Source organism: Rhinoderma darwinii, chromosome 12 (assembly GCF_050947455.1).
Source record: "Rhinoderma darwinii isolate aRhiDar2 chromosome 12, aRhiDar2.hap1, whole genome shotgun sequence".
NCBI lineage: Eukaryota > Metazoa > Chordata > Amphibia > Anura > Rhinodermatidae > Rhinoderma > Rhinoderma darwinii.
Window position 1 is genome coordinate 2,011,604 of NC_134698.1, and position 21,429 is coordinate 2,033,032.

The 21,429-nt window shown below is 51.6% G+C and overlaps 1 protein-coding gene and 1 long non-coding RNA gene across 4 annotated transcripts in view; one reads left to right on the forward strand and one right to left on the reverse strand.

Annotated features, from left to right (window-relative positions):
- Window positions 1-1,903: 1,903 nt before the first annotated feature.
- LOC142664476 (palmitoyltransferase ZDHHC3-like) lies at window positions 1,904-21,269 on the reverse strand. 2 transcript variants are annotated; one of them, XR_012851285.1, is made up of 10 exons: window positions 21,028-21,269; window positions 16,244-16,332; window positions 15,956-16,029; window positions 15,758-15,870; window positions 15,613-15,674; window positions 8,471-8,585; window positions 7,855-7,927; window positions 7,285-7,414; window positions 3,778-3,972; window positions 1,904-1,991 (listed from the first exon to the last, which is right to left on the reverse strand). XR_012851285.1 is itself a non-coding variant. In XM_075843558.1 (9 exons), the coding sequence occupies exons 1-9, from the start codon at window positions 21,144-21,146 to the stop codon at window positions 3,884-3,886; spliced, it is 864 nt and encodes a 287-aa protein (XP_075699673.1). In that variant the 5' UTR covers window positions 21,147-21,269; the 3' UTR covers window positions 2,020-3,883. The 2 variants fall into 2 exon arrangements, 1 of the variants encoding a protein (XP_075699673.1); XM_075843558.1 differs by lacking the exon at window positions 1,904-1,991 and having other exon boundaries at window positions 2,020-3,972.
- Window positions 21,227-21,429, forward strand: part of LOC142664477 (uncharacterized) — a 63,596-nt gene continuing 63,393 nt past the window's right edge. For both annotated transcript variants that reach the window (XR_012851287.1, XR_012851286.1), the window contains exon 1: window positions 21,227-21,362. This is a non-coding gene — a long non-coding RNA (uncharacterized LOC142664477). The remainder of the gene's footprint in view (window positions 21,363-21,429) is intronic.

Below are 21,429 nucleotides of genomic sequence, written 5' to 3' on the forward strand. Positions count from 1 at the left end.
TGTGTGGCATTACCTACAGGGGGCTGTGTGTGGCACTACCTACAGGGGGGCTGTGTGTGGCACTACCTACAGGGGGCTGTGTGTGGCACTACCTACAGGGGGGCTGTGTGTGGCACTACCTACAGGGGGGCTGTGTGTGGCACTACCTACAGCGGGGCTGTGTGTGGCACTACCTACAGGGGGGCTGTGTGTGGCACTACCTACAGGGGGGCTGTGTGTGGCAATATCTACAGGGGGGCTGTGTGTGGCAATATCTACAGGGGGGCTGTGTGTGGCAATATCTACAGGGGGGCTGTGTGTGGCATTACCTACAGGGGGCTGTGTGTGGCACTACCTACAGGGGGCTGTGTGTGGCACTACCTACAGGGGGGCTGTGTGTGGCACTACCTACAGGGGGGCTGTGTGTGGCACTACCTACAGGGGGCTGTGTGTGGCACTACCTACAGGGGGGCTGTGTGTGGCACTACCTACAGGGGGGCTGTGTGTGGCAATATCTACAGGGGGGCTGTGTGTGGCAATATCTACAGGGGGGCTGTGTGTGGCATTACCTACAGGGGGCTGTGTGTGGCACTACCTACAGGGGGGCTGTGTGTGGCATTACCTACAGGGGGCTGTGTGTGGCACTACCTACAGGGGGGCTGTGTGTGGCACTACCTACAGGGGGGCTGTGTGTGGCACTACCTACAGGGGGGCTGTATAGAGATCCGGCTGGGGTTTGAATCCTACACCCCCGTCCTGTGTATATTGCGCCCGGCAGGCATAGACTGGCAGTGACTGGCATTATTACGGGTGTAGAGCGGCAGACAAGGCTCCTTATGTTCTATGGACTGAAGAGAAGACAAACAACAGTCCAATGACACAATAGCGGTAACTATACGAGCGTGAATTATACCGCCGCCCCTCCCCCGCTGCTACACCTTATAATGTCTCCGGAAAGCACAGGACGGTTGGGAATTATCTACGAGGGAAACAACGCGGCTCATTATGTGGACGGCTGGGACGGCGAGTAACACACGGTATGGCCGCCAGTACAGTTCTCACCGGCACGTCACCCAGCTTTTCCAGAATCCTGCATGTGAAATCTTCCTGGCTCTGGAGCAGGGAACGATCAGACGTGATAATCTGGACTATAGGAAAGCTGGGTGTCAGCCACAGAATATATACGAGCTGCAGCACGGGCAGTGAAGGAGTTAACGAGCCAGATGATGAGGGTTGTTGTTGCTAGTAGTGCTGCAGCCTGTAATACCATCCACGTCCCGCAGGAGGCGGAGTTTTATGGGCGTCCTGCAGCACGATCGGGCCCATCAGAGGGCCACACAACGTTCTAGGAGGGCCAAGGAATCCGCCTGATCTCTCATTATTTACATATCCTCGGATGATGAGGGTTCACATCTGGACTGGTAGATAAATAAAACATCTGCTCGCCCCCCCCCCTCTTCCAGGAAAACAGCCTTAAAGGGCCAGCGCGCCTAAACCACAAGAGCCTCTGATAACAACCCCTAATGTATGAGCTAAAGCCTTAATATCAGTCACCCCAAAACCACACGGGATAAGGGGCCCCATATTTCACCACATTGCAGTCATTGCTCCTTGTTGCCCATAGCAACGAACCAGTGACTACCTTGTTTTCCCATCACAGTTCAGAAAATGAAAGAAGGACTCTGATTGGTTATTATGGGTACACAGGCAGTCATGGTTTCCACCTGGATTGGTCGCAGTCCTGTACGTTCTCTATTATCAGCCATTCAGGCCAGAGATCGGCTGATCGTCGTGATCAATGAGGAGTGACAGGAAGTGCAGAAATCCCTCCCGCGCCGATCACTGCTTTATGTCACATATGTCCGGTGCCGAGACAGTTATATCATATGTGTGAGTGATCTCATCCTCTTATAACGCTACTGACCTTTTATAAGCTCGGGCCTTTAAGGTTACTGGCCCTTTAAATCCAAGCGGTTCTACCTCTTAGGGATGGTGGCGACTTTGTATCGTGACTGCGAGAGACAAGAAGAATAAGACGGAGACGATCATTGGTTTATTCCAGATCACCCCAAAAAAAAAACAGAGGGGGTGGAGTCTATAGACGGCGTAAAGAGAGACAAAGGCGATGAATACACGTCCCAGCGAGCGAGGATGATGAGGATAATACTGCAGTGATAGAACGAATTACACCTCAATGCTAAATAATGCTGCAGCGCCATTACCCACAGTGCACCAGGGCCGCGCCAGAGCTTCCTGCAGTCCAATAACCGCCCTGTACCCCCCACTGGTCTCTATGAACTTCTCAGCTATAAATAATAGAGGTGACCAGTGGCCCGGCTGCGATGTTTGGCAGCGGACGGTGGGGGTTGTAGTGTACAGCTGGCGTCCCTCGTCTATCGCTCAGGAGATGGGATACGTGGCTCTCTCTGTAAATCGACCGCAGCCTCCAAAACCTGCACAAACAGCGCCCTCTGGTGGCCACTCAAAAAAGTGCAGTGATGAAAAAAAGAGCAGGAAATACATATATATTCTTGGGTATTCAATAACCGAGAATATTGTATAACAGCAACTAACCAGCAGGGGGCAGCAGAGAGAGGTGAGGTATTCGGCCTTGTTCACACAGTGCAGGTTTTGCCCGCATTTTTTAATTCCAAACCAGAACGTGATCCAGGAGAGCCGCCCTATAAGACCCTCCTTTGTAGGTTTCGTCTGCTCAGGTGCCGTCCCTGGTTTTAGAAAATCTGCATTGTGTGAACAAGGCCTTGCAGGCAGAGCTGTCTGGGACTGGAGACATAAGACACGATGCAGCTCTGGATGTGACTAGAGTAGAAGACATTATAAAGCCATATTTACTTAGGACCGTCCCCTATAAATAGCCTTAGATTGAAGGGGAACAGATGGGCTGATTTCCAGGAATAAAAGGGGTTGTCTCGCCCGCACGTAGATTATAATACATATTATACACTCACAGGATGAACCACACACAGACATAACAGGAGAGAAGTGGCCGCCTGACACGCTGATCTGTAATAACACTTATTCTGCCTCCTATCATTTACTCACAATGACCCTGGCATCAAGGAGGGCACATCATAGAACTATAGCATCTTACAAACGTAAAGTCTATAGGTTAGCTCCACCCCTTTAAAGAGGCCCCTCCTCCTAAGACTCCTCCCCTCAGTTTACTGATAATCATCTTCTTACTAGTGATGTTTTCCGTTTCCGAGTAAGGAAAGAATTATAAACCATCTCTCCATGCACTGACTTCCTGCTGAGCTTGTGATTATACACAGCAGCCAACCTGAGTGAGAAGTGCTGCAGTGTAAAGCATAGGGGAGGGACAAAGAAGAACCCTGAGCCTCTAATGAGATAGGAGGCGGATATCAGACTTCCTCGGACTCCAGACAGTGTCTTCAAGAATAACGTAGTAAAAAAAAAAAAACAACAATAAATACATTTTAAAAAATTCCAGTGCAGATGAGCGCCCCTACTGGTGAGTGTCGTTAATTACAAGATTCAACTCAAAGCATGAGCGGGTAAATGTCTGTCAGGCTTGAACCGTAGAAAATCCACTCCAGCAGGAAGTAATAAAATCCAACAAGGCCGATAAAAAACAGAGTAACAAAAAAAGGAACGGACAAATCACCCAGTGCATTCTGTACACCGACCACCAGAGGGCAGCAGAGTAGCAATAATTGTACACAAGTAACAATACTTCAGTAGTGCGGCCGATCCCAGGATCCCTACTGTGTGACGCAGGGGGAGCGCTCCAGCTCGAAAACCAACCGCAATACTGACCAGCGACAGGACCCCGAATCCTCAGACGTGGCGGTACCAGTGGTAGATGCGGAGCAGTAAATGCGAACTGGTCAATCCAGAGACTTCAGAATCAGGACAGGCGTTTCTAGACATCATAGTCAGGGAGGTAGCTGTATGCGGGACCACCGGAGGACGGGGGGCTGTTACACGGGAAGAACCAGCAGATCATGAAACCTGCAGGACAAGAATACAGTCTCAGTGATGTCACCGCTGCTCTCTAGTGAGTGGATAGGCTGTATTCTCAGTGATGTCACTGCTGCTCTCTAGTGAGTGGATAGGCTGTATTCTCAGTGATGTCACCGCTGCTCTCTAGTGAGTGGATAGGCTGCATTCTCAGTGATGTCACCGCTGCTCTCTAGTGAGTGGATAGGCTGCATTCTCAGTGATGTCACCGCTGCTCTCTAGTGAGTGGATAGGCTGCATTCTCAGTAATGTCACCGTTGCTCTCTAGTGAATGGATAGGCTGCATTCTCAGTGATGTCACCGCTGATCTCTAGTGAATGGATAGGCTGTATTCTCAGTGATGTCACCGCTGCTCTCTAGTGAATGGATAGGCTGCATTCTCAGTGATGTCACCGCTGCTCTCTAGTGAATGGATAGGCTGCATTCTCAGTGATGTCACCGCTGCTCTCTAGTGAGTGGATCGGCTGTATTCTCAGTGATGTCACCGCTGCTCTCTAGTGAGTGGATAGGCTGCATTCTCAGTGATGTCACCGCTGCTCTCTAGTGAATGGATAGGCTGCATTCTCAGTGATGTCACCGCTGCTCTCTAGTGAGTGGATCGGCTGTATTCTCAGTGATGTCACCGCTGCTCTCTAGTGAGTGGATAGGCTACATTCTCAGTGATGTCACCGCTGCTCTCTAGTGAGTGGATCGGCTGTATTCTCAGTGATGTCACCGCTGCTCTCTAGTGAGTGGATAGGCTGCATTCTCAGTGATGTCACCGCTGCTCTCTAGTGATTGGATCGGCTGTATTCTCAGTGATGTCACCGCTGCTCTCTAGTGAATGGATAGGCTGTATTCACAGTGATGTCACCGCTGCGCTCTAGTGAATGGATAGGCTGCATTCTCAGTGATGTCACCGCTGCTCTCTAGTGAGTGGATAGGCTGCATTCTCAGTGATGTCACCGCTGCTCTCTAGTGAGTGGATAGGCTGCATTCTCAGTGATGTCACCGCTGCTCTCTAGTGAGTGGATCGGCTGCATTCTCAGTGATGTCACCGCTGCTCTATAGTGAGTGGATCGGCTGTATTCTCAGTGATGTCACCGCTGCTCTCTAGTGAGTGGATAGGCTGCATTCTCAGTGATGTCACCGCTGCTCTCTAGTGATTGGATAAGCTGCATTCTCAGTGATGTCACCGCTGCTCTCTAGTGATTGGATAGGCTGCATTCTCAGTGATGTCACCGCTGATCTCTAGTGAGTGGATAGGCTGCATTCTCAGTGATGTCACCGCTGCTCTCTAGTGAGTGGATAGGTTGCATGCTCAGTGATGTCACCGCTGCTCTCTAGTGAGTGGATAGGCTGCATGCTCAGTGACATCACCGCTGCTCTCTAGTGAATGGATAGGCTGTATTCTCAGTGACATCACCGCTGCTCTCTAGTGAGTGGATAGGCTGCATGCTCAGTGACATCACCGCTGCTCTCTAGTGAATGGATAGGCTGTATTCTCAGTGACATCACCGCTGCTCTCTAGTGAGTGGATAGGCTGCATTCTCAGTGATGTCACCGCTGCTCTCTAGTGAATGGATAGGCTGTATTCTCAGTGATGTCACCGCTGCTCTCTAGTGAGTGGATCGGCTGTATTCTCAGTGATGTCACCGCTGCTCTCTAGTGAGTGGATAGGCTGCATTCTCAGTGATGTCACCGCTGCTCTCTAGTGATTGGATCGGCTGTATTCTCAGTGATGTCACCGCTGCTCTCTAGTGAATGGATAGGCTGTATTCACAGTGATGTCACCGCTGCGCTCTAGTGAATGGATAGGCTGCATTCTCAGTGATGTCACCGCTGCTCTCTAGTGAGTGGATAGGCTGCATTCTCAGTGATGTCACCGCTGCTCTCTAGTGAGTGGATAGGCTGCATTCTCAGTGATGTCACCGCTGCTCTCTAGTGAGTGGATCGGCTGCATTCTCAGTGATGTCACCGCTGCTCTATAGTGAGTGGATCGGCTGCATTCTCAGTGATGTCACCGCTGCTCTCTAGTGATTGGATAAGCTGCATTCTCAGTGATGTCACCGCTGCTCTCTAGTGATTGGATAGGCTGCATTCTCAGTGATGTCACCGCTGATCTCTAGTGAGTGGATAGGCTGCATTCTCAGTGATGTCACCGCTGCTCTCTAGTGAGTGGATAGGCTGCATTCTCAGTGATGTCACCGCTGCTCTCTAGTGATTGGATAAGCTGCATTCTCAGTGATGTCACCGCTGCTCTCTAGTGATTGGATAGGCTGCATTCTCAGTGATGTCACCGCTGATCTCTAGTGAGTGGATAGGCTGCATTCTCAGTGATGTCACCGCTGCTCTCTAGTGAGTGGATAGGTTGCATGCTCAGTGATGTCACCGCTGCTCTCTAGTGAGTGGATAGGCTGCATGCTCAGTGACATCACCGCTGCTCTCTAGTGAATGGATAGGCTGTATTCTCAGTGACATCACCGCTGCTCTCTAGTGAGTGGATAGGCTGCATGCTCAGTGACATCACCGCTGCTCTCTAGTGAATGGATAGGCTGTATTCTCAGTGACATCACCGCTGCTCTCTAGTGAGTGGATAGGCTGCATTCTCAGTGATGTCACCGCTGCTCTCTAGTGAATGGATAGGCTGTATTCTCAGTGATGTCACCGCTGCTCTCTAGTGAATGGATAGGCTGCATTCTCAGTGATGTCACCGCTGCTCTCTAGTGAATGGATAGGCTGCATTCTCAGGGATGTCACCGCTGCTCTCTAGTGAGTGGATAGGCTGTATTCTCAGTGATGTCACCGCTGCTCTCTAGTGAATGGATAGGTTGCATTCTCAGTGATGTCACCGCTGCTCTCTAGTGAATGGATAGGCTGCATTCTCAGTGATGTCACCGCTGCTCTCTAGTGAATGGATAGGCTGCATTCTCAGTGATGTCACCGCTGCTCTCTAGTGAGTGGATAGGCTGCGTTCTCAGTGATGTCACCGCTGCTCTCTAGTGAATGGATAGGCTGCCTTCTCAGTGATGTCACCGCTGCTTTCTAGTGAATGGATAGGCTGTATTCTCAGTGATGTCACCGCTGCTCTCTAGTGAGTGGATCGGCTGCATTCTCAGTGATGTCACCGCTGCTCTCTAGTGAATGGATAGGCTGCTTTCTCAGTGATGTCACCGCTGCTCTCTAGTGAGTGGATCGGCTGCATTCTCAGTGATGTCACCGCCGCTCTCTAGTGAATGGATAGGCTGCATTCTCAGTGATGTCACCGCTGCTCTCTAGTGAATGGATCGGCTGCATTCTCAGTGATGTCACCGCTGCTCTTACCTCTACCGAACACCTCCCTCAGGAGCGCCATCTTTGGTTTGCGGCTGTGGGTGACCTCCTTCTTGGCCTCCTTCAGGAGTCTGTTCCTCAGTTGTTCTATGGGAGTCTCATCTGTGATGATCGAGACGATCTGCAAAAAAGAACTTAAAGTGTGAGAAGCCGCTCCACGACCCCCCCAATAATTAGGCCGGGTTCACACTGAGTTTTTTGCTCGTGCCCATGGAGCGCCACGGGCAAATAACGCAGCGGAACACTCTTTCTCTGCCTCCCATTGATGTCAGAGGGAGGTCAGAGACGTAAACGCTCGAAGATGGGGCATGTCGCTTCTGTTTCCCGCGAGACTATTTTTCCGCTCGCGGGAAAAAAACGCCTCCGCCTCCCATTGAAATGAATGAGAGGCATTTCCGGATGTTTTTTGGGGCGTTTTCCGCGTCAAAAAACTGTGTGTGAACTGACCCTAACTGGTCTTGGTGACAAATCCTATTTCCTGCAGCAATATCAAACTTGCAGTCAGCCCCTCCCACCTGAAACGGCAGATAACAGGGAGGAATAGCGGCAGGTAGCACTCACCTGATCATAGAAGATAACGGTGACGAAAAGCCCGAAGAGCGCGGACTCCACGAGGAGGAGGATGCAGTGAGCCCTGAGGGAAAGGAGGATCTCATATAAAAGCTGCCGAGTCTGGTCTTATACTCTAGTCACATCCAAAGCTGCATTCATAAAGTGGTGAGATCCCTGGTAGCTCTCAGGCAGCAGGACCTCTTCACAAGCTATATTCTGCTACACTGCGTTGTGGGAAATGTAGTGTTTGCACCGTGCAATGAGTCCATGGTTAAAAAAACGATACAATGTATCAGTGCGCGCTGTCTGTGAGGACTGATCACGTTGTGTACGCAGCTCTAGAGGTGACTAGAGTATAAGCCATGATACTACACAATTGTGAATGCAGCTCTGGGTGTGACTGGAGTATAAGCCATGATACTACACAATTGGGAATGCAGCTCTGGCTGTGACTGGAGTATAAGCCATAATACTACACAACTGTGAATGCAGCTCTGGGTGTGACTGGAGTATAAGACATGATACTACACAATTGTGAACGCATCATTACCAGGCGAGTAGACGTGACGCGCTCAGCTCACCTGTGTCAGAAATGAGAATATTTCCCTGCGCCCCCATGACTTACATCTGTACGTGGCTGTGAGCGGGCGCCTCCTTCTCTGCACCCTCCCCCGATCCCTTCTTGGTTGGCCAGAGCCAAGCGGCCAGCACTAGGCCCATGGCATAAAGACTTGTCAGGCCTGCAGCAAAAAATAAGATGTTATATCAGGAATAGCGCCACCTGCAGGAGTGCAACAAACACGGACAAGTCTGATATTAGAGACGTGTGTTAGGATGAGAGGCGCCTCCTGCTGGACAGAACCTGTAATACCTAATATCAATGTAAAATACTAGACCAGGGCTAATGAGAGAGCGCCACCTGCTGGACAGAACCTGTAATACCTAATACCAATGTAAAATACTAGACCAGGGCTAATGGGTGAGCGCCACCTGCTGGACAGAACGTGTAATACCCAACACTAATGTATAATACTAGACCAGGGCTAATGGGAGAGCGCCACCTGCTGGAAAGAACGTGTAATGCCCAACACTAATGTATAATACTAGACCAGGGCTAATGGGAGAGCGCCTCCTGCTGGACAGAACCTGTAATACCCAACACTAATGTATAATACTAGACCAGGGATAATGGGAGAGCGCCACCTGCTGGACAGAACGTGTAATACCCAACACTAATGTATAATACTAGACCAGGGCTTATGGGAGAGCGCCTCCTGCTGGACAGAACGTGTAATACCCAACACTAATGTATAATACTAGACCAGGGCTAATGAGAGAGCGCCACCTGCTGGACAGAACCTGTAATACCTAATACCAATGTAAAATACTAGACCAGGGCTAATGGGAGAGCGCCACCTGCTGGACAGAACGTGTAATACCCAACACTAATGTATAATACTAGACCAGGGATAATGGGAGAGCGCCACCTGCTGGACAGAACGTGTAATGCCCAACACTAATGTATAATACTAGAACAGGGCTAATGGGAGAGCGCCTCGTGCTGGACAGAACCTGTAATACCCAACACTAATGTATAATACTAGACCAGGGCTAATGGGAGAGCGCCTCCTGCTGGACAGAACGTGTAATACCCAACACTAATGTATAATACTAGACCAGGGATAATGGGAGAGCGCCACCTGCTGGACAGAATGTGTAATACCCAACACTAATGTATAATACTAGACCAGGGCTAATGGGAGAGCGCCTCCTGCTGGACACAACGTGTAATACCCAACACTAATGTATAATACTAGACCAGGGCTTATGGGAGAGCGCCTCCTGCTGGACAGAACGTGTAATACCCAACACTAATGTATAATACTAGACCAGGGCTAATGGGAGAGCGCCACCTGCTGGACAGAACGTGTAATACCCAACACTAATGTATAATACTAGACCAGGGCTAATGGGAGAGCGCCTCCTGCTGGACACAACGTGTAATACCCAACACTAATGTATAATACTAGACCAGGGCTAATGGGAGAGCGCCTACTGCTGGACAGAACGTGTAATACCCAACACTAATGGGAGAGCGCCTCCTGCTGGACAGAACCTGTAATACCCAACACTAATGTATAATACAAGACCAGGGCTAATGGGAGAGCGCCTCCTGCTGGACAGAACCTGTAATACCCAACACTAATGTTTAATACTAGACCAGGGCTAATGGGAGAGCGCCACCTGCTGGACAGAACGTGTAATACCCAACACTAATGTATAATACAAGACCAGGGCTAATGGGAGAGCGCCTCCTGCTGGACAGAACGTGTAATACCTAATACCAATGTATAATACTAGACCAGGGCTAATGGGAGAGTGCCTCCTGCTGGACAGAACGTGTAATACCCAACACTAATGGGAGAGCGCCTCCTGCTGGACAGAACCTGTAATACCCAACACTAATGTATAATACTAGACCAGGGCTAATGGGAGAGCGCCACCTGCTGGACAGAACCTGTAATACCCAACACTAATGTATAATACTAGACCAGGGATAATGGGAGAGCGCCACCTGCTGGACAGAACGTGTAATGCCCAACACTAATGTATAATACAAGACCAGGGCTAATGGGAGAGCGCCTCCTGCTGGACAGAAGTGTAATACCCAACACTAATGTATAATACTGGACCAGAGATAATGGGAGAGCGCCTCCTGCTGGACACAACGTGTAATACCCAACACTAATGTATAATACTAGACCAGGGATAATGGGAGAGCGCCTCCTGCTGGACAGAACCTGTAATACCCAACACTAATGTTTAATACTAGACCAGGGCTAATGGGAGAGCGCCACCTGCTGGACAGAACGTGTAATACCCAACACTAATGTATAATACAAGACCAGGGCTAATGGGAGAGCGCCTCCTGCTGGACACAACGTGTAATACCCAACACTAATGTATAATACTAGACCAGGGCTAATGGGAGAGCGCCACCTGCTGGACAGAACGTGTAATACCCAACACTAATGTTTAATACTAGACCAGGGATAATGGGAGAGCGCCACCTGCTGGACAGAAGTGTAATACCTAATACTAATGTATAATACTAGACCAGGGCTAATGGGAGAGCGCCACCTGCTGGACAGAAGTGTAATACCCAACACTAATGTATAATACTGGACCAGAGATAATGGGAGAGCGCCACCTGCTGGACACAACGTGTAATACCCAACACTAATGTATAATACTAGACCAGGGCTAATGGGAGAGCGCCACCTGCTGGACAGAACGTGTAATACCCAACACTAATGTATAATACTGGACCAGAGATAATGGGAGAGCGCCTCCTGCTGGACAGAAGTGTAATACCCAACACTAATGTATAATACTGGACCAGAGATAATGGGAGAGCGCCTCCTGCTGGACAGAACGTGTAATACCCAACACTAATGTATAATACTAGACCAGGGATAATGGGAGAGCGCCTCCTGCTGGACAGAACGTGTAATACCCAACACTAATGTATAATACTAGACCAGGGCTAATGGGAGAGCGCCTCCTGCTGGACACAACGTGTAATACCTAATACCAATGTATAATACTAGACCAGGGATAATGGGAGAGCGCCACCTGCTGGACAGAACCTGTAATACCCAACACTAATGTTTAATACTAGACCAGGGATAATGGGAGAGCGCCTCCTGCTGGACAGAACGTGTAATACCCAACACTAATGTATAATACTAGACCAGGGCTAATGGGAGAGCGCCACCTGCTGGACACAACGTGTAATACCTAATACTAATGTATAATACTAGACCAGGGATAATGGGAGAGCGCCACCTGCTGGACACAACATGTAATACCTAATACTAATGTATAATACTATATCAGGGATAATGAGAGAACGCCACCTGCTGGACAGAACGTGTAATACCTAATACTAATGTATAATACTATATCAGGGATAATGGGAGAGCGCCACCTGCTGGACAGAACCTGTAATACCCAACACTAATGTATAATACTAGACCAGGGATAATGGGAGAGCGCCTCCTGCTGGACAGAACCTGTAATACCCAACACTAATGTTTAATACTAGACCAGGGCTAATGGGAGAGCGCCACCTGCTGGACAGAACGTGTAATACCCAACACTAATGTATAATACTAGACCAGGGCTAATGGGAGAGCGCCTCCTGCTGGACACAACGTGTAATACCCAACACTAATGTATAATACTAGACCAGGGCTAATGGGAGAGCGCCTCCTGCTGGACACAACGTGTAATACCCAACACTAATGTATAATACTAGACCAGGGCTTATGGGAGAGCGCCATCTGCTGGACAGAACGTGTAATGCCCAACACTAATGTATAATACTAGACCAGGGCTAATGGGAGAGCGCCTCCTGCTGGACACAACGTGTAATACCCAACACTACTGTATAATACTAGACCAGGGCTTATGGGAGAGCGCCTCCTGCTGGACAGAACGTGTAAAACCCAACACTAATGTATAATACTAGACCAGGGCTAATGGGAGAGCGCCTCCTGCTGGACAGAACGTGTAATACCCAACACTAATGGGAGAGCGCCTCCTGCTGGACAGAACCTGTAATACCGAATACCAATGTATAATACTAGACCAGGGCTAATGGGAGAGCGCCTCCTGCTGGACAGAACGTGTAATACCCAACACTAATGTATAATACAAGACCAGGGCTAATGGGAGAGCGCCTCCTGCTGGACAGAACGTGTAATACCCAACACTAATGGGAGAGCGCCTCCTGCTGGACAGAACCTGTAATACCCAACACTAATGTATAATACAAGACCAGGGCTAATGGGAGAGCGCCTCCTGCTGGACACAACGTGTAATACCCAACACTAATGTATAATACTAGACCAGGGCTAATGGGAGAGCGCCTCCTGCTGGACAGAACGTGTAATACCCAACATTAATGTATAATACTAGACCAGGGATAATGGGAGAGCGCCACCTGCTGGACAGAACCTGTAATACCCAACACTAATGTTTAATACTAGACCAGGGATAATGGGAGAGCGCCACCTGCTGGACACAACGTGTAATACCCAACACTAATGTATAATACTAGACCAGGGCTAATGAGAGAGCGCCACCTGCTGGACACAACGTGTAATACCTAATACTAATGTATAATACTAGACCAGGGATAATGGGAGAGCGCCACCTGCTGGACACATGTAATACCTAATACTAATGTATAATACTATATCAGGGATAATGAGAGAACGCCACCTGCTGGACAGAACGTGTAATACCTAATACTAATGTATAATACTATATCAGGCATAATGGGAGAGCGCCACCTGCTGGACAGAACCTGTAATACCCAACACTAATGTATAATACTAGACCAGGGATAATGGGAGAGCGCCTCCTGCTGGACAGAACCTGTAATATCCAACACTAATGTTTAATACTAGACCAGGGATAATGGGAGAGCGCCTCCTGCTGGACATAACGTGTAATACCCAACACTAATGTATAATACTAGACCAGGGCTTATGGGAGAGCGCCTCCTGCTGGACAGAACGTGTAATATCCAACACTAATGTATAATACAAGACCAGGGCTAATGGGAGAGCGCCTCCTGCTGGACACAACGTGTAATACCCAACACTAATGTATAATACTAGACCAGGGATAATGGGAGAGCGCCACCTGCTGGACAGAAGTGTAATACCCAACACTAATGTATAATACTGGACCAGAGATAATGGGAGAGCGCCACCTGCTGGACACAACGTGTAATACCCAACACTAATGTATAATACTAGACCAGGGCTTATGGGAGAGCGCCTCCTGCTGGACAGAACGTGTAATATCCAACACTAATGTATAATACAAGACCAGGGCTAATGGGAGAGCGCCTCCTGCTGGACACAACGTGTAATACCCAACACTAATGTATAATACTAGACCAGGGCTAATGGGAGAGCGCCACCTGCTGGACAGAACGTGTAATACCCAACACTAATGTTTAATACTAGACCAGGGCTAATGGGAGAGCGCCACCTGCTGGACAGAAGTGTAATACCCAACACTAATGTATAATACTGGACCAGAGATAATGGGAGAGCGCCTCCTGCTGGACAGAACGTGTAATACCCAACACTAATGTATAATACTAGACCAGGGATAATGGGAGAGCGCCTCCTGCTGGACACAACGTGTAATACCCAACACTAATGTATAATACTAGACCAGGGCTTATGGGAGAGCGCCTCCTGCTGGACAGAACGTGTAATACCCAACACTAATGTATAATACTAGACCAGGGCTAATGGGAGAGCGCCACCTGCTGGACAGAAGTGTAATACCCAACACTAATGTATAATACTGGACCAGAGATAATGGGAGAGCGCCTCCTGCTGGACAGAACGTGTAATACCTAATACTAATGTATAATACTAGACCAGGGCTAATGGGAGAGCGCCTCCTGCTGGACAGAACGTGTAATACCCAACACTAATGTATAATACTAGACCAGGGCTAATGGGAGAGCGCCTCCTGCTGGACACAACGTGTAATACCTAATACCAATGTATAATACTAGACCAGGGATAATGGGAGAGCGCCACCTGCTGGACAGAACCTGTAATACCCAACACTAATGTTTAATACTAGACCAGGGATAATGGGAGAGCGCCACCTGCTGGACAGAACCTGTAATACCCAACACTAATGTATAATACTAGACCAGGGCTAATGAGAGAGCGCCACCTGCTGGACACAACGTGTAATACCTAATACTAATGTATAATACTAGACCAGGGATAATGGGAGAGCGCCACCTGCTGGACACAACATGTAATACCTAATACTAATGTATAATACTATATCAGGGATAATGAGAGAACGCCACCTGCTGGACAGAACGTGTAATACCTAATACTAATGTATAATACTATATCAGGGATAATGGGAGAGCGCCACCTGCTGGACACAACGTGTAATACCTAATACTAATGTATAATACTATATCAGGGATAATGAGAGAATGCCACCTGCTGGACAGAACGTGTAATACCCAACACTAATGTATAATACTAGACCAGGGCTTATGGAAGAGCGCCTCCTGCTGGACAGAACGTGTAATGCCCAACACTAATGTATAATACTAGACCAGGGATAATGGGAGAGCGCAATCTGCTGGACACAACGTGTAATACCTAATACTAATGTATAATACTGGACCAGAGATAATGGGAGAGCGCCACCTGCTGGACACAACGTGTAATACCCAACACTAATGTATAATACTAGACCAGGGATAATGGGAGAGCGCCATCTGCTGGACACAACGTGTAATACCTAATACTAATGTATAATACTAGAACAGGGATAATGGGAGAGCGCCTCCTGCTGGACAGAACCTGTAATACCCAACACTAATGTATAATACTAGACCAGGGCTAATGGGAGAGCGCCTCCTGCTGGACACAACGTGTAATACCCAACACTAATGTATAATACTAGACCAGGGCTAATGGGAGAGCGCCACCTGCTGGACACAACGTGTAATACCTAATACTAATGTATAATACTAGACCAGGAATAATGGGAGAACGCCACCTGCTGGACACAACGTGTAATACCTAATACTAATGTATAATACTAGACCAGGAATAATGGGAGAACGCCACCTGCTGGACAGAACGTGTAATACCCAACACTAATGCCATGTGATGCATTTGGCGGCAGGAGACATACCTGTATAAAACAGGAACTGGATGAAATATTTTTGGTTTAATTCCCCGACACAGTTATTTATCCTACGAGAATCCAAAAAACAATCATATTAGCCAAAATAACATGAATAATATTCTCCATGGAGGGGACGGAGGGGGAGACGTACCAGGGGCAGTGGTGATCCATTCTCCGTATACAGCGGTGACAGATGCGGCAGTGGTGAGCTCGCGGGGGGCGGTAGGTCTCGCAGCGGTTGCACACCGTCCAGTCCTCATTACCCTGCGGAGAGATGATGGGGGTTATCCCAGAGTCCAGTTATCGTCTTATGGATGTAGTTCCGGTTCCCCCTGATATCGCCACTTACCCGGTCACTTTTCCGCGGTGTGCTAGAGCGCAAGTCTGAAAAGTCAATGGCGGTTTCCGGTAAAGGGACGGCTCCTGCGGGATTGAAGACACATCGGGGACTGTCACGGGGTTTGTGTGTAAATAAAGTTATTTGTATGAGCTGAAAGCTGTAACGTAATATCTTATAATGTCCCTCCCTGAGCAGATCACTGCAGGCCAGCGGTAAGACTACCACTCCAAGCATGTTCTCCAGCTCTAGGGGCATTCTGGGAGTCGTAGTTTTGCCATAGGTGGTGCCGGGTCTTACCTGGGTCAGAGAAGACGGCGCGGGTGTGACAGGCCAGGAGCAGGAAGACCGTCAGATTGAAGCCGACGGCATGGAGCGGACACCAAATGCTGCAAAGAGAGGAAGGAAACAACCGGAGCGGGAAATAAGGGGAGGGGGAAACAACCAGAGCGGGAAATAAGGGGAGGGGGAAACAACCGGAGCGGGAAATAAGGGGAGGAGGAAACAACCAGAGCGGGAAATAAGGGGAGGGGGAAACAACCGGAGCGGGAAATAAGGGGAGGGGGAAACAACCGGAGCGGGAAATAAGGGGAGGGGGAAACAACCGGAGCGGGAAATAAGGGGAGGGGGAAACAACCGGAGCGGGAAATAAGGGGAGGGGGAAACAACCGGAGCGGGAAATAAGGGGAGGGGGAAACAACCAGAGCGGGAAATAAGGGGAGGAGGAAACAACCAGAGCGGGAAATAAGGGGAGGGGGAAACAACCGGAGCGGGAAATAAGGGGAGGGGGAAACAACCAGAGCGGGAAATAAGGGGAGGGGGAAACAACCAGAGCGGGAAATAAGGGGAGGAGGAAACAACCAGAGCGGGAAATAAGGGGAGGGGGAAACAACCGGAGCGGGAAATAAGGGGAGGGGGAAACAACCAGAGCGGGAAATAAGGGGAGGGGGAAACAACCGGAGCGGGAAATAAGGGGAGGGGGAAACAACCGGAGCGGGAAATAAGGGGAGGGAGAAACAACCGGAGCGGGAAATAAGGGGAGGGGGAAACAACCGGAGCGGGAAATAAGGGGAGGGGGAAACAACCAGAGCGGGAAATAAGGGGTGGGGGAAACAACCAGAGCGGGAAATAAGGGGAGGGGGAAATAAGGAGAGGGGGAAACAACCGGAGTGGGAAATAAGGTGGCCCCCGTCACCCCACGTTCTACATTCTACCCCCGTCACCTCGCATTCCACCCCCGTCACCTCCCATTCTACACCCCGTCACCTCGCATTCTACACCCCGTCACCTCGCATTCTACACCCCGTCACCTCGCATTCTACCCCCGTCACCTCGCATTCTACACCCCGTCACCTCGCATTCTACCCCCGTCACCTCGCATTCTACACCCCGTCACCTCGCATTCTACACCCCGTCACCTCGCATTCTACCCCCGTCACCTCGCATTCTACCCCCGTCACCTCGCATTCTACACCCCGTCACCTCGCATTCTACACCCCGTCACCTCGCATTCTACACCCCGTCACCTCGCATTCTACCCCCGTCACCTCGCATTCTACCTCCGTCACCTCCCATTCTACCCCCGTCACCTCCCATTCTACCTCCGTCACCTCGCATTCTACCTCCGTCACCTCGCATTCTACCTCCGTCACCTCGCATTCTACCTCCGTCACCTCGCATTCTACCTCCGTCACCTCGCATTCTACACCCCGTCACCTCGCATTCTACCCCCGTCACCTCGCATTCTACCCCCGTCACCTCGCATTCTACCCCCGTCACCTCGCATTCTACCTCCGTCACCTCGCATTCTACACCCCGTCACCTCGCATTCTATCCCCGTCACCTCGCATTCTACACCCCGTCACCTCGCATTCTACCTCCGTCACCTCGCATTCTACCTCCGTCACCTCGCATTCTACCTCCGTCACCTCGCATTCTACACCCCGTCACCTCGCATTCTATCCCCGTCACCTCGCATTCTACACCCCGTCACCTCGCATTCTACCCCCGTCACCTCGCATTCTACCCCCGTCACCTCGCATTCTACCCCCGTCACCTCGCGTTCTACATTCTACCCCGCCACCTCCCATTCTACCCCCGTCACCTCGCATTCTACCTCCGTCACCTCGCATTCCACCCCCGTCACCTCGCATTCCACCTCCGTCACCTCGCATTCCACCCCCGTCACCTCGCATTCTACACCCCGTCACCTCGCATTCTACACCCCGTCACCTCGCATTCTACACCCCGTCACCTCGCATTCTACACCCCGTCACCTCGCATTCTACACCCCGTCACCTCGCATTCTACACCCCGTCACCTCGCATTCTACCCCCGTCACCTCGAATTCTACACCCCGTCACCTCGCGTTCTACACCCCGTCACCTCACGTTCTACATTCTACCCCGCCACCTCCCATTCTACACCCCGCCACCTCCCATTCTACCTCCGTCACCTCGCATTCTACCTCCGTCACCTCCCATTCTACACCCCGCCACCTCCCATTCTACCTCCGTCACCTCGCATTCTACCTCCGTCACCTCGCATTCTACACCCCGTCACCTCCCATTCTACCCCCGTCACCTCGCATTCTACCCCCGTCACCTCGCATTCTACCCCCGTCACCTCGCATTCTACCCCCGTCACCTCACGTTCTACATTCTACCCCGCCACCTCGCATTCTAACTCCGTCACCTCCCATTCTACACCCCGTCACCTCGCATTCTACCCACGTCACCTCGCATTCCGCCCCCGTCACCTCGCATTCTATCCCCGTCACCTCGCATTCTACACCCCGTCACCTCGCATTCTGCCCCCGTCACCTCGCATTCCGCCCCCGTCACCTCGCATTCTATCCCCGTCACCTCGCATTCCATCCCCGTCACCTCGCATTCCGCCCCCGTCACCTCGCATTCTATCCCCGTCACCTCGCATTCCACCCCCGTCACCTCGCATTCCATCCCCGTCACCTCGCATTCCACCCCCGTCACCTCGCATTCCACCCCCGTCACCTCGCATTCCACCCCCGTCACCTCGCATTCCGCCCCCGTCACCTCGCATTCCGCCCCCGTCACCTCGCATTCTATCCCCGTCACCTCGCATTCCGCCCCCGTCACCTCGCATTCCATCCCCGTCACCTCGCATTCCGCCCCCGTCACCTCGCATTCCGCCCCCGTCACCTCGCATTCCGCCCCCGTCACCTCGCATTCCGCCCCCGTCACCTCGCATTCCGCCCCCGTCACCTCGCATTCTATCCCCGTCACCTCGCATTCTGCCCCCGTCACCTCGCATTCCGCCCCCGTCACCTCGCATTCCGCCCCCGTCACCTCGCATTCCGCCCCCGTCACCTCGCATTCCACCCCGTCACCTCGCATTCTACCCCCGTCACCTCGCATTCCGCCCCCGTCACCTCGCATTCCGCCCCCGTCACCTCGCATTCCACCCCCGTCACCTCGCATTCCACCCCCGTCACCTCGCATTCTACACCCCGTCACCTCGCATTCTACCCCCGTCACCTCGCATTCTACCTCCGTCACCTCGCATTCTACACCCCGTCACCTCGCATTCTACACCCCGTCACCTCGCATTCTACACCCCGTCACCTCGCATTCCACCCCCGTCGCCTCGCATTCCACCCCCGTCGCCTCGCATTCCACCCCCGTCACCTCGCATTCCACCCCCGTCACCTCGCATTCTACCTCCGTCACCTCGCATTCTACCCACGTCACCTCGCATTCCACCCCCGTCACCTCGCATTCTACACCCCGTCACCTCGCATTCTACACCCCGTCACCTCGCATTCTACCCACGTCACCTCGCATTCCATCCCCGTCGCCTCGCATTCCACCCCCGTCGCCTCGCATTCCACCCCCGTCACCTCGCATTCCACCCCCGTCACCTCGCATTCCACCCCCGTCACCTCGCATTCCACCCCCGTCACCTCGCATTCCACCCCCGTCGCCTCGCATTCCACCCCCGTCACCTCGCATTCTACACCCCGTCACCTCGCATTCTACACCCCGTCACCTCGCATTCCACCCCCGTCGCCTCGCATTCCACCCCCGTCACCTCGCATTCTACACCCCGTCACCTCGCATTCTACACCCCGTCACCTCGCATTCTATCCCCGTCACCTCGCATTCCACCGTCACCTCGCATTCTACCTCCGTCACCTCGCATTCCACCTCCGTCACCTCGCATTCTACCCCCGTCACCTCGCATTCTACCCCCGTCACCTCCCATTCTACCCCCGTCACCTCCCATTCTACCTCCGTCACCTCGCATTCTACCCCCGTCACCTCGCATTCCACCCCCGTCACCTCGCATTCCGCCCCCGTCACCTCGCATTCTATCCCCGTCACCTCGCATTCTACACCCCGTCACCTCGCATTCTATCCCCGTCACCTCGCATTCCACCGTCACCTCGCATTCTACCTCCGTCACCTCGCATTCCACCTCCGTCACCTCGCATTCTACCCCCGTCACCTCGCATTCTACCCCCGTCACCTCCCATTCTACCTCCGTCACCTCGCATTCTACCCCCGTCACCTCGCATTCCACCCCCGTCGCCTCGCATTCCACCTCCGTCACCTCGCATTCTACCCCCGTCACCTCGCATTCTACCCCCGTCACCTCGCATTCTACCTCCGTCACCTCGCATTCCACCTCCGTCACCTCGCATTCTACCCCCGTCACCTCGCATTCTACCCCCGTCACCTCCCATTCTACCTCCGTCACCTCGCATTCTACCCCCGTCACCTCGCATTCCACCCCCGTCGCCTCGCATTCCACCTCCGTCACCTCGCATTCTACCCCCGTCACCTCCCATTCTACCCCCGTCACCTCGCATTCTACCCCCGTCACCTCGCATTCCACCCCCGTCGCCTCGCATTCCACCCCCGTCACCTCGCATTCTACCCATATGATATCCCTATATTACCTCACCATTATCCCTTCCCCTCCCCCAGTATTCTGGCCACATCATTTCCCCACATCTCTAATATCCATAGGAATCTCCCATAGCTGCCACTATCTCCCTCACCCCCCAAACACGCCTATATCTACAGCCCCCATCTTCCCCGCACCTCCCGGTGAAGCTGTGCAGCAGGATGTGCCGCAGGATGACGTAGTCGGCGTAGCCCAGGCTCAGGTAGGTGAGGAGGATACACAGGAGTCCGCAGGGGTCCCGCACACAGCCCGCCATGGCCAGCACAGACACTTCCGGGTGCGAAGCTCCGCCCAGGTGCACTCTACTCCAATCACAGGCCGCAGGCAGCAGCGCGCGCCCGGCTGAATGACAGAAGCGATCAGCTGTCAAAGAGAAGCGGTATACTTCCGGTGTGTGCGGTCGCTATGGAGACTGTGATACTGGGAAGTACGTCATTTCCGGGAAGGAGTTATGTGGCTTATTCCTAGAGAGGTGAGGAGTTTGTCATGTGATCACGTGGGAGGAGTAACGCGCCTATTGTTTCTATACGTCACTCCAT